The 14,398-nt window shown below is 41.4% G+C and overlaps 1 protein-coding gene across 3 annotated transcripts in view; it reads right to left on the bottom strand.

The window, feature by feature from the left end:
- The window catches only part of BMPER (BMP binding endothelial regulator), a 154,295-nt gene that overhangs the window by 8,883 nt on the left and 131,014 nt on the right, over positions 1-14,398 (bottom strand). For all 3 annotated transcript variants that reach the window (XM_076330850.1, XM_076330852.1, XM_076330851.1), the window contains one exon: positions 4,905-5,035. In XM_076330850.1, coding sequence (XP_076186965.1) covers positions 4,905-5,035 — 131 coding nt within the window. The remainder of the gene's footprint in view (positions 1-4,904; positions 5,036-14,398) is intronic.

The raw sequence follows: 14,398 nt of genomic DNA, 5'->3' as shown, positions 1-14,398 counted from the left end.
AATTGGTAAAATGTGATAGTACAGCAGAAGATGACCCTGGAGTTACAGAGAATCAACAGCTGAATATTAGATAGATATTAGATACTAGGTAGATATTAGGAAAAAAAAGCTTTCTAGCTTTAAGCATGAGAAAGCACTGGAGCAAGCTACCTAAAAACTCTGTGAGACATCTTTTATTGAACATCATTTTAGAATAGGTTGGAAAAAACAATTTTCAGCAATGTTCAAGATAGGCTTATTCTGCTTGTGGGCATAGATCTTTGAGAACTTTTTTCCAGCTTTACATTTCCATCTTGCGCTGCATGATAACTTTCATGCACATTGAAGAAGGAACAAACAAAAGGAATAACTAAAATGAAATTTAAAGGAAACAGGAAATTTAGAAGGTGCGAAAAACATGCAAGCAATACTGAGAGTACAGTAAAATGTTAGATTCACAACAATCTCTGCATTTACATAGTGTGTTAAGAATAGAGACTGAATCTCTATAAGAGGGGAAACGAAAATGTGCGGAGCTCCCAGGAGCTTTGCAAACAATGTATTAACTGTCTAGAAAAGTAGACCAAGATGTACAAAGACAGATAGCGATTGTCCACATACAACGTGAATTATCTTAAGGGGGCTGTTTACTAGAAGCTTTTGTCCCTCCTCTCTGAAAATGAGTTTCCCTTCAAAGGATCTGTAATTGACCAACCACAAACTGAAACATTTGGCTTCGGTACATGCAGTTTCCATACAGAAAGGTCTGTGAGCTTCAGTTTTTAGGCTGCAAAGGTTTCATCCCACAAAGCTTTACCACAGTAACAGCTGGCCTGTTTGTTCCAACCTGAGCCGTTTGGTGCCTCAGCTGGTGGATTTGAGGAAAGTTAGCCAAGGTCTCCTTTCCACTTCCTCATCTCTGCCCCAGAGCAAATGAGAATATATTACAGGCTGCCCTCAGCAGCTGTGGCATCTGTAAGTACTCCCCAGCTCTGTTCTGCCACATGGATGTGGTATGTCAAAACACCTCCTTCTCCTTCAGATGATGCCATGTAGAAGATATGACGACTTTATTTTCTGCTGTTGGCAGTCTATAATGGCATTATTAACTTGCTGTCAAGGGAAAAATCAGAAAAGTACAATGGCTGCTGTTTAAGTTCCCTGGATGGCTTTTATTGTTGAGTGCTTCAGTTGTTAACATGTGGTGTGATTGATCCAGAACATTCCACTTCATCAACAGTTTAAAAAATAAAAATAAAGACATTCTGCAGTAGGCTTCCCAGGGACTGCTGAAATGAATCAGTACCATGTAAACATGGAAAACAGAAGTGATGCCTTTGCACCCGTCTTTCAAGGCAAATTCCTCTCTTAAAGAACTGAGCTCTGTTAGTAATAACTTCCTTAGTGCACTAGCAAAAAAAATCAAAAACCCAACCCCAAAGTACAAAAGTTACTAATAATACTGCATTTTGCAACATTACCAGTCCCAACAGGATTTTTCCACTCTTCTTCTAGAACATGTGTTTGGCATGACAGATGTGAGCTTCCTCAGACCGCTTTCTGAACTGGCGGGATGATAGCCAGCTCCAGTCCAGAAGCCATATAGTCACATAAATACAGCGCTGTGCCTGAGCTAATAAACCCTGCCTAATAAGGCTAAACAGTTTTCAGACCAGAGCTGGTTTATTCCAGCCAGTTTGGCAGTTTCACAGAGAAGGCTTGTATCTGTCTGCGCCTGTCTTTGTAGACATGGCCATAATTATTTAGGAGGAATTCTTGTTACCCAACACAAAAGCCAAAATACCTAGCATGGAACTGCTGAAGGATTCCCTTGGTGGATGATATCTGGTAAATCTGATTCCACAGAAATTTCTGAGCTAATATTTCTGCATCAATGAATCATCCTGCTTCTTCTGCTGGTGTTGCACAGTTTGGGCTTTTGAGGTGTTTTGTAGGACTTTGAAATTGAATGTCACTCGTGGTGCTTGCAATTCACAACATCTCCTAACATAGTAGAAGGCAATAGATCTGGGCACTGACCTTCTAATGATACACTTGTGTTAATCTTTTCAACTTTCAGTTTTTAATGAGTTTCCACTGGAGTCAGAATAGCCTTCTGATACATATTCACATGGAATAAAGCGATTAAAGGAAAGCAACATATAACAGGCAAAAAGAGTGACTTTGGCCAGAAAATTCCACAGCAGAGAGGACGGGACCCGGGAGAGAAGAGTCAAAAATCAGATATACACTCATCCTCCTCTACTTCAACCAATCACATAGGAAAAAGAGAAAATTGTTCCGTTTTTATGAGGCTGTTGGAGCATGTCAGCACATCATTGCTACCATGTGCACTTTGCACTTTATTATAGTCCATATCTGCTTTTTTCTTCTTGCTTGTGTAGTCATGCCCATGGCAGGGAGTTATTGCCACCTGCCATTCTTGGAGTCTTCTTTCTCTCAGTGCCCTCAGAAATTCAGTGTTAAATTACTCTGGCCCAAGGCCTTTCACCACTTCAGTTTACTTAATTGCACTTTATAAACTGCTTGCTTAGCCTTTCTTGGGCTAAAAAAAAATCTTTTTTCTATCTCCTTTCCTTTTTAAACCTCTTCCTTCCGTTTGTAGCCTTTCTTTTCCCTCACGCATGTATCGCTTTCTCTTATTTCTTCTTTCCCTCATGCTGGCTCTCCTGGTTTTTTTTCTTCTCCTTCACACATCGTATTTCTTCCTGTGCCCATCCTAACAGGTCTCACTCCCCACTACTTCACATGGAAACCCATATTCCTTTCCAAACCCTCTCAGTTCCTGTGCTGATCTCACCAACCCTTTCCTACCCTAACCATTTTCCTTACTCATTAGCTTCTTCTCTTCACCCCTCCGGTTAAATGACAGCTGTCATTCCCCTTACCAAGCCAACCTCAAAGGACAGCAAACCTTGAGCAGCAGTATTTCGTGGAGGACTTAGAGGAGGATATGCTGCTGCACTGGGGGAGGAGGAAGAGCATGTAGGGAACAGGACAGGTAATTCAGCCTCCTGAGCATCCTGTTTGGCTGGCCCTCCAGACAACACAAACTTTCTAAAGATTATAAAAATGAGCTAAGAGTACAGCAGTCAGGGTAGAGGAACTGGCAACCACACAAGATCTGGTTTTATAACACAGAAAAGAATAATTAAAACCTGACTTTACTAATAAGTATACTCCATTTTCATCAGAACACAGCTCTTCCAAGTATCCCACCAGCTATGAAATGTCAAGCAGGAAATGAAAGTCAGAATGCTAAAGTTTTATTATGGATATATTGTTTCATACCCAGGAACGTTTATCCATAATTAGGACACAATAATTGTAACTACAAGCTTTGGGGAGAAAAAAGTAAGTTAAAGATTAAAATCTTGATGTTGGCCACTGGTAACATATGGAGTGCACTGGATGCACTTTAATGCTTACCGTATGATTTACTGTAGAAGATGGTGCTCCTTGTTTGACATTGGATGCTTAAGTAAGTGTCTTGAGGGTACTTGACCACATACAGCTTATCTATATTTTCTGCTTAACAAGATTTCCCCTTTCCCTCTAGAAGTCTGCGCTGAGATTAAAAAACTCTGGTGGATTTAAACACTTCTTTCATTAGGTTTAATGGAATATGTGTGTTTAAATTCCTTCATAATGTTCTCTCAATAACTGTTTTTGCCTTAGAAACTTTTCTTGTCTTTGGTAAAATGCCAGAAAAACTGTGAAAAGAAGCCTCAATTAGTTAAGTTGTGATATGCTAACACTTGTATAAACTCCTTAAGGCAGGGACTGGAGTTTTTATTCTTTTTACGGCATCTGCCCTAGTGAGGTCTTGGTCTGAAGTGCTTTGGTCAAAAAAAAAAAAAAAAAAAAAGTCAGAATGCTTGTTTCAGGTTCTGCCTGGATCTGCTACCAGATCAACAGATTAAAATTACATACCTTATTAGTGCTGTCTGAGACCACATCCTTGAACAGGGCTTTCACTTAGTGATACCCTGTTTGGATTGTTCTGTTCCTTTGTAAGAAAAAAAAAACCCGAGCCTTTCAGGAACAGTCAATCAAATGTAATTTGCTCTGTCACTCACCCATCCCTGCTATCGTGCCTTCAACAGAAAAGGAAATTGCAGTTGAGAGAGTAGACCCTGAGCCACACACAATTACCAAAATGGACCACAGAGTAATAGCTCTTTGACCAGCACTGAGTATCCTTCTCTCATTTTTTTTCCAACTACTGTCAATTGCTTTACATAAATCTGAATACATTTCCAGACAATCCAATGCCATTATAGAATGTCCTAAATTAATGAGACCATCATCAGGGGAAATACTCATCTACAACATTGCGTTTTACTCCAAATGCCCATGACCACAGGCCACCACTTCTCATGGAAACAATTACTCACAATTACTTGCAATTAATGCAGTCCTAATCACACAGGGAATCTGGTCCAAGTACCAAAAGTAATGCAGGTTTGCATTTTAATATTCCCATTAAATACATTCTCTCTTCTTCCCTTGTTGAACCTACTGTAATCATAGATGCATGTTGTCTCTGGAAATATAACTATGCTTTAACAGGAGGTCAAAGGAGTTTAAACATTATCTGTAATCAACTGTTTACAAGTTATCCTGAAAGAAAAAGGCATGTACTTCTTCCTGAAAGTACATAAAATTAAGATAGGAGGCATTAGAGGTGAAAAGTTTTGGAGCGAAATAAACATTTCTAATATTTGATGGTTGAAGATCTTTCCTGGTAAGGTCTTTCTCTGTAACTCAGAATGCAGCTTCGCTGCTGGTGCAATCCCAGTCCTTTCTAGCCGGTTCATTTTTGATCCTCCTCCACCAGTAAAAGGATAGTAGCCTATTAGCCTATATAGTGGCTTACAAAGAAGAAGTCCCAAAATGCTTACCTGCACAGTTCTGCTCCGGTACCCACTGGACTTTCAACCCTTCCCTCTGACAGGCTCGGGTGTATGCCAGGAATGACTCGCAGTAGCAGTTTTTATGGACAGGACACTCGCACATGTCTGTCACACAGGACCTGCAGAACAAAGCCCCAGAACAAATAAGCAAGGAAAGCTTTGGCAGATATCTGTCTGAGGTTTGGAGTTGTTTACTTTCCAGTCACATGGAGTTCAATGCCACAGCAACTTGTGCTAAACGGCAAGAAAGTTAAACGCATCTCTGCTGTTACATCCCGAGGGCTCATCTCTTTTTTGATGTGCTGCTCTGATGCAGAGAAGTCTCAAGAGCACCAGGGAGAGAATGACACAGAAACAGGGAGTTGAGAAGAAGACCCAAGAAATGTCAGGCAGAGATGACCGAGACCACAGTGGGAGAAGGCAAACTCCATTTTTACAATGATTTTATGTCAACACAAGATAAAGACCTCTTTCTTATTCCCTGGAAAGTAGTAATTTAATAATTTTACCAATAATAATAGCAGCAGTGTTAAGTGGATGACTTCTGCAGGTAATGAGCACATGCCCTTCCATGCAAAGGATGAGAAATGGTCCCTTCTCTCTAGGTTACCTCCAGCCTCTCCCTGCTTTGAAGGCCCCAAAATAGCTATATGCCTGTTTTCTCAGCAGCATCACTACTAAATGCCAGACTTTAAGAGACTCCAAAGGAGCAGCGGTGATGCAGCATAACTGAGCAGTTCTCATGCTAGGAAATCCCCCAGGCACTTGTTAATACCACTATCTTCTTCCATTGCATAAGATGGAATCACCACAAAACATGGCAGGGAGCAAAGCTGCTAACATGGCCCTAAGTGAAACTGCTACTGCATATGTCACCACTATATTTCAAGTTAGCTCATCCAGAATGTGTGCCCATTTGGCACAGGCCTAAAATATAACTGGCAAGAGCAAGTGGATTTGCAGTCGGCAGTTTCTGCATAAGCAAAATGCTTAGATGCTTCTGCAAATGCAGCAATGCAAATTCAGAAATGCCAAGCATCTACTGCTTCGAGTGGAATCATTAGAAGGCAGGGACAAGGTGCGGGGAAGACCTACTCGGCCCCCTGAAAATCATGCACTCAGTTCCTCTGTTTTCCACTGAGGGTGCTCTGTGCATGGGAGTCAATGGGCAAGAGCCCCTTGCTCCATGCACGTTCAGGGACTTCTCCGTTCCTGAGAGGACAAGGCAACGTTTGTGAGAGGCACAAATCCTCCAGAAAGACCAAGGGCTGAAGTAAAAAACAAACTCTCCATGTTAATTGCTCTTACTGTGGACCAAAAATTCAATTGTCTATAGGAAAAGGATGGCTATAGGCTTAATTTTCCAGAAACTTTCCCCATAGCTGAATAGGTAATAGCTGGGAAAAGGTGCAAGCACCTCAGTCAAAGTAATCAGGAGCCCTAATGCCCATACAATGCTTTAGAAACCCCTTATTCAAAACTAGGAGAGAGGATTGGTGGTCTTTCGAACACAGACAAGCTTGTTTCTGCATATCCAGCAGTGCCCCTTGAAGAGGAATATTTCCCCTTGCCAAAGTAGCTGGCTATTTCAGTGACCATTCATATGGTTAAACCTGACAGTTCTGCTTGACATTTCCATGAGATTTTAATTATCTTACTCTCAGTGGACCCCCAACATGGAATTACTTAAAAATTCACTGTGACAAATAAGCAACATAAGTGCTAATGTAAAAAGGTTACCTGTCCTGCATTTACCAATACATACATGCTGCGGGTAAACAGAATTGCTTTGGATCAAATATATAGACTCATAGAATCACAGAATTGTTTAGGTTGTAAAAGACCTTTAAGATCAAGTCCAACCATTAACCTAGCACTGCCAAGTCCACCATTAAACCATGTCCCTAAGCACCACATCTACAGGTCTTTTAAATACCTCCAGGGATGGGGACTCAGCCACTTCCCTGGGCAGCCTGTTCCAATGCTTGACAACCCTTTCGGTGAAGAATTTTTTCCTAATATCCAATCTAAACCTGAACTGGCACAACCTGAGGCCATTTCCTCTCGTCCTATCACTTGTTACTTGGGAGAAGAGACCGACACCCATCTCGCTACAACCTCCTTTCAGGTAGTTGTAGAGAGCGATGAGGTCTCCCCTCAGCCTCCTTTTCTCCAGGCTAAACAACCCCAGTTCCCTCAGCCGCTCCTCATAAGACTTGTTCTCCAGACCCCTCACCAGCTTCGTTGCCCTTCTCTGGACACGCTCCAGCACCTCAACGTCCTTCTTGTAGTGAGGGGCCCAAAACTGAACACAGTATTCGAGGTGCGGCCTCACCAGTGCCAAATACAGGGGGACAATCACTTCCTTAGTCCTGCTGGCGACACTATTTCTGATACAAGTCAGGATGCCATTGGCCTTCTTGGCCACCTGGGCACACTGCTGGCTCATATTCAGCCGGCTGTCGACCATGTTCGTATTTACAGACCAGTGGTTTTCATCTGAAATAACTTTACTTTCTAGGGACAATGTAATTTTATTTCACTTTAGTTCTGCAGTAGGTCCCTTTACATCTTTCCCAGTAACAGATGTTGCTGTATGGGTATCACAGCTGAGAGGCTGCAAGGAACAGATTAGCACAACATCCTTGGCATTGTTTGACGTTGTTAGCTGATAAAAGACCTTTTATATGCACAAAGGGTCACCTTTTTACGTGACACACTAAATAACTTTACACTGTTTCCTTTGGCCACAACATGTTTCTGATCTCTTGCTAGCATCCCTGCAGCAGGCACTGCTCCATATACCCCATGCCATTTAGGAGGTGTATGTCTCATTTAACAGTGAAGTAGATGCTTGTTTGCTACTGCAGCAAATTATTATCATAAAAGGAGTCTGTAATAATCTCCACAGATAGAGTCCATTATCAAGATACCATTTCATCACCTTTTTGTTTCTGTGCTAGCCTCCTTTATCAATCACATTTTACTGCTCTCCACTCAGATTTAGTTATTATTAATGCCCGCAATGTTTAGGGATGCTTGCCAGTGCCAGGTGGGCTACGTGTTCACCAACTTCCTGCCTTGGAAATTATAAAATCCTAAACCTGAGGTACTTCCTCTGCTTTTTAGAGCATAAATACATTTTTTTACCATTACTCAGAGGGGGATGCCACCTCCTGCACTGAGTCAACACACCTGCAGCTACCTCAGGTGCTTGCATCAGGTCAGGAAATCTCCAGGCTCACTGTCAATCACACAGTCTTTTTAATCATTAACACATTCATGGCAAGGCTAGCACTCACCCTGACAAAGCCTGGGCATGGTCTGGGGGATTAGGGAGGCGAGGGCACTGTTCCCAGTCTGCAGGAGGGCAGCCACACTCTTTGAGAGTGCAGAGAGTTTAGCCCCTACATGCACGTGAGCGACGCGACGCCATTAGCCCTTGGCATTGAAATGGCCTTGGGCATCCAGGCAGGCTCCAGAGTGAAACATCTCCACTTTGGCTGGGATCAGCACTGTTTGCTACAGTGTTCAGCACCGGTGTCCACTAAGGAAGGTAGCATGCCACATGCAACACAAACAATCCTCTGATTCATTACACGCCTAATTGCTTGTGTAATTTTTATTTTCCTGAAGTGTTTAATACTGGTGACAGTTGCTGGGCTCAAGCTCTAGGCTTGGCTGAGGAGCAATCATCAGATTGCAGCGGTTTTATTAATGAATTACAATTGCTAATTATTTGTAAGGTTAAATTAATTAATTAATTAAGGTTAAATGAAAAATGAGAGTAAAGGAAAATATATCCACACCTGCCAAGCCTAGTTAATCAAAAGAAAACCTTGGGGTTTTTTTCCTAATGAAATTCCTTGCTGGCAAGTTTAATGCATTAATATTAATTGCAGTTAGATGGATTGGCAGTCGGGGGTGAGTGGTCTTTCTATATCACTTCTGAAATCAGCAGGGAGCAGGTATGTGGTTGGTTTGATAGCCACCCCGAGAGTCAAAGGGCAGTTCTGAGAAAGGACATGGAAGCAAAAGATGTCAGTCCTCTAGGGGCTGGCTAGTGAGGGGGAGCTGGCGATGGCCCATGGGCAAGCTTTGACTTTGGGTCTGCATTTTTTTCAAAACGTGTTTACTTACATTTCTCACAGTTATTGTTGTTAGAGTTGTATTAGAGGGCTATTACGGGATGCTTCAGTAGGTAAAATTAAAAACTGATTCTTGTATGCTGTCCTAATCCTTTCCCTTTGCAAAAATCGTTGGTATACCCATAGCTTTTTTTTTACCCTCTCCAGAGATCGATACATTTCAAAAATTATTCTCTGCTACCCCAGATTCTGCCTCCTCTTCATTCCTCCTCTGAATCTGATAAATAAATTTGGTGACACTAACTGCATGACTGCAGAGGCTTATCTGTACTCTAATCTGACTGGACTGTTCAAACAACAGAAAAATGCACTTTTAGTAAAACTTTGGAATAGTGCCGATGATGAAGACATACTGACAAGTTACCATACTGTATACTAAGCGAGACTTTGGGTATTCCAAGGTATTGTGACTCTTTACGAAGACCAAAACATTTGCTTAAATAAAGTAAAATTGAGAATACGTATCAGAAGCTTAAACATCAAAACATTACAGTCATATAGAAATAATCCCACAGGAAGACTGCAGTGCAAGTTACTTGTAAAATGAAGCCATTTTACCAGCTATGGAAATACACACAAGATACTTCAGGCAGCCTTAGCTCTGCCCTTGGTGAAATCATATAGAGATGCAATGATGTCGTGGTCCAAAGGAAAATTACATTTCTTTTAAGGACATACTTACATTTCTAAAAAATATTCGGCCTGTGATGGTGCACTTTATCTGGAGTCCCTGCTCCAAATAAGCACCGGAGCACAGTCAACCTCTCAGTCCTCAGCTGGTACCAAGTGCCTCACTGTGATTCCTTTTGATGCTGTCTGTGCTGTCTGCAGGGTGTGTGTCAGAGATGGCGCTAATTGGGTTTGTATAATCACAAACTGTTGCAAGGGGAAATCCATGAAAGTGAAGGCATCCAGCAGCTGTGGGACACACCCTTGAAGGAGACAAACACACACACACACACTCTGCTGTCACATCTTCAAAGTGAACTGGATGAGTACACTCCTTCAGCAACAGCCCTTTTTCACATTAAACCATGGAAAGTCTCCACAAAGGGCAAAGAACGGAGTCCTGTGCTACACTTACTATTAAGAAGAAGAAAAGATCACAGCAACAAAGCCTACAGCCTTAGTCTGTGCCATGCGGGATTGAAATTGCAGATGTTCACTTGCTGAACATCAGCAGTTCCTTTTCCTTTGCAGTACACACAAATCCAAAACCAGAACCAGCCATTTTAGGAGGGTCTATTTCTTTATGCCTTTTTTTTTTCCCCCCCACATTTCACAACAGGAGTGTGATGCAGTGCATTTTTCAAACCTTTTGGTACCTTCAAGAAGTGGCTCTACACAGACAGAAAATGCTAACATCTTCCTCTTTCCACCAGTAGGTCTCAACAGAATTTACAAAAGCAATTAGAGATAGTGAATGACTACATAGATTTTTATGTATGTGAAGAGGCATCAGGCAGTGAAGTGGTTTGTCCTATATACCTGGGATAAGCTCTACACTTGCAAACTCCAAAGCCTGAAGGGTCATCTGCGTAGAGAGGAGGATTGATTTCCAGCCCCACCATCCTGTGAGACAGACTTCTTGGGATAACTTCTTACTGGGTATGCCAAATCGGAGTTTTAGTACAAGCTTAGCCTAATTTAGCACTGGTTATGAAAATAGCCATACTCTACATGACAGCCAGTTTGGATTCCCATAATCACACCAGAGTGCTAACAGTTCAGCAGCCACACTCGGGATTTATTTCTCCTGATCCAAAATTAGACCTCCTTTCTCTTCCTTTACAGGAAAAATAAAAGCCAATGGCTTCTGTCAGTAGTTATGTTGTTACAAGAAAGTTTGGGTTGCTTTTCCTACAAAGTTTCAATGAGTTGCCATTATTTATGGCCCCAGCTACAGAAGTCATTTCACAAGGTAAGAAGATGAGCCATATTCCAATGTACAATGGAAAGGCTCATGCTGTTGCTATCGCAAACTCTCTCATCTGTATGTGCATGTTTAATCTTACTGAAGTATTGAAGCATGGTATGTAGAGCTGGAGACTTTTTACGGCTTTGAAGCTTGAGATCAGAGGCTTGAGATTATTCTCTCTTTCTCCAGAATTTACTAATATTAATGCAAAAGCAGCAAATAACTCACGAGGAAGGTAATTTTGGAGGCTGCTGAAAACACAGAAGCCCTTGCATCTATTGAGTATTTGTTCAAAGCACTTGCATGACTGTTTCATGCAGCAAAGGCAGTCATTTTCAAGGATCGTTTCTTCCAAGACCAGGTAACTATATCTGCACTCCCTCTGTGCTTTTCCCACACATCATAACAATGGTAACATTGCCTTAAATTGGGGATCTGACAAAGGTGTCCATAACAAAGTTAAATCATCAGTGCCCTGACGTGTTTTTCCAGTAAGTGGGAAAGTGCCCAGAAAAAGTAGTAGGCAGCATACATGCGCTTTGTACTGGAGACTCCCCCATGGTACAAGAACTCCCACGCTGCTGAACTGGCTCCAAAAAACCCCTAAAATTGTGGGAGCAGAAAGGGAACTCGCAGCTCATCTTTGGTGAGCAGTGCATAGCAAATCTACTGCAGGCATATGCTTTCCATGGGGAAATCTCATTCCTATAAAGAGAGCATTGGCCATAATGCTTGAGAATATCAGAGTTATTTTTGGCAGATTGCAGAGGAGTTTGCAGCAGTAGGCATTTGAATCACGCGTTCAAATTTCATCCTGATCCCTGATTTTTGTGCAAGTTTGAGTCAACCCTGGACTGTATTGCCCCACGGAGCCAAGCAGAAAGAAATTACAAAATACACAACTCCACCAAAGGGCAAGAGCTGCATGTAATCTAAGATTTCTAGGGCATAGCAGTCATGTTACACACACATTGAAGAGTCCTAATTTAACTCTGAGTGCCGTTGTTCCTGCTCCAGATATAGACTTGGCATTCAGAGATAATTAAACAGAATCACACAAGATATCCACATCCATCCCTGCCTTGCCAAGGCACCCTTCCAAAGCAGTTATTTAGAGGAGTTCAGTCAACTTGGGAAAAGGACGCTTTAAATGCAAGTGGTAATTATTGTTGGTAATTTCCAACATAGCAGAGACAGACAGCAATTCAATTTTGATTTCTTTGCATATCCAGCTCCTTTAAAAAAGTCAGAACCCATACTTTCCTCACAAAGGGTAAGCAAAAATGGTATTTTCCAGACACTAAATAAATGAAGGTCCGTGTAGACCTCTGAAAAAGCATACTGTGTGCTGCACAATATCACCACAAGCCTACACTACATGCTGCTAAAAGTATTATCCAAAAGCTTTTGGAAAATGCCAAAAAGAGTGTTCTATGTGTATTTTTAACCTTTACATAAAAGGGCATGCTGTGCCAGAATTGCGTTTTATTGCCTTAACCAACATTACCCACAAGAATATGGTAAAACGAATGAAACGTTCTGGAACATTTTCTAAAACTGCATAAAATTGAAGTTCTCAGGACAGCACTAGCCTGACACCATATTTATAATCTCCTTGAATATGTAGTAGCAGTGGTAAAGGCACTTAAAAGGAGGGAAGGAGGAAGAACCAAATGAAGAACGAAACAGCACAGCAACCTTCCCTACTTTTTCTTTCACAATAGTTCTCCTACTAATGTGTCAAGTAGGCTTTTTCTATCTTGTGCTTGGATCCTTACAGGCATCTGTGGCTTTAAACGTTCTTTCTGGTCCTGAGAATGGAAAGGTTGGCTAAAATCCCTCTGTGGGGAAATAGCTGAACCATGACTGAGGAAGACAATGAAGTCTCACGCTGGGCTCTAAGAAGCATCTGGTATGACTCAGAATATTTCCTAGAGCTGAAGGTTACAGTACAGTTGAGCAGCTGACTTGCCACCTTTAGAGAGAGTGGATTTTTGCTCAAGAAACTCCAACAGAACATGGAAACGCCATCCACAGCCCTGGAAGAGCTGATCCCTTGCACTCCCACTCACTTTCAGAAAGTGGGAGAGAGTTTTCACCTTCTCTTCTGTTTCAGTAGTGCTAGGCCATGCAGAATTTAACCTTTAAAGTACTGGCATTTGAAATAAATATCTGCATGCGTGAGAACTCAAGTGGTTTGAGTTTGAGTCCATATGTAGCATATACCTTGAAGTGAAACAGTTAAAAACCACTTCTCTGTGCACATTCCATGCAACTTTGTATATGGAATTATTGGAATAAAGAGGACATACAGTGTAAGTTTCTTAACCCATTTCAAACAAGTGCCCAATATCAAACTGAAATGTGCCCATCAAAACCTGCTCTCTTTCACTTGCTTCCTTAGGCAGTATACATACATTTGTTCTACTTTCTTTGGTGAGATTACTGCAAAAAGGATTTGGCTGCCTGTATGCTGTATGATCTGTGGTTTGTATATCTGGCTGGAAAATACAGGAACCATAATAACTCTGCTCTAGAACAGACAGAGTTTGCAAACTCATTATAAAGAGGTGATTTGCAATAAAAAGTTTGGACCAACAAAAAGATACAGAGGCATATTTAGGACTATCACCTGGAGCCTGACACTGAAGGTTCAAAAGCTAGAACCTGTTTTCTGAAGACATGTATTTCTTCAGTTAACTAATATCCACAGTCATCCATTTGCAAATACCCATCACATAATTGGTAAAGATTACAGTAGTGGTATGTCTAATGCTACCTGATATCGCTTATCATGCATTTATGCAAAGCTTTCTGGTGAAAAAAACTCTAGGTGCTCTACAGGTTTAATGTTCAGAAAGAAAGTCACCTCCTAAGGAATTTTCTACCAAAAATCCCATCTTTCATAGGCCCAGTGGCCTAAGGTCTACAGCCTATGTGCTCATCACTGATTTCCTATGGCAGAGTGTTTTGGCCAAATTGACCTGCTTTGTGTCTCCAGAACCCCATCATTTCCCCTCAGAAGCCACAACCTAGAAAAATTCCTAAATTTCATAATTTCCTGTTTTGAATTTCTTAAGCCAGTAAGATTCTTTATTATAGATCCTGTTCTGACATAACGCAGCAGTATTCAAGCTACTTCACCACATCAGATGTGTATATCAAGTCTTTCTTATGAGAGGTAAAGAAACGGAGGATGTCTTAGTGGACCTTCTCAATATCCATACTAGTATTCTACATTTCCATTCACTGCGTGCACATGCTTAGCTTAGCACTTACACTGCTAATGTGAATTTGCCTTACGACAGAGACACCCCATCATAATGGAATTTTCAATGTTCTCTGGCATAGCTACCATGGAAAATCCATCATCGTTTTGGGCTTTTGCATTATGTAATTGACATAAAATTTTATCT

This window comes from Aptenodytes patagonicus, chromosome 2, assembly GCF_965638725.1.
Source record: "Aptenodytes patagonicus chromosome 2, bAptPat1.pri.cur, whole genome shotgun sequence".
Taxonomy (NCBI): domain Eukaryota; kingdom Metazoa; phylum Chordata; class Aves; order Sphenisciformes; family Spheniscidae; genus Aptenodytes; species Aptenodytes patagonicus.
Note: the sequence above shows the minus strand (reverse complement) of the source record. Positions and strands in the feature narration are given on the sequence as shown.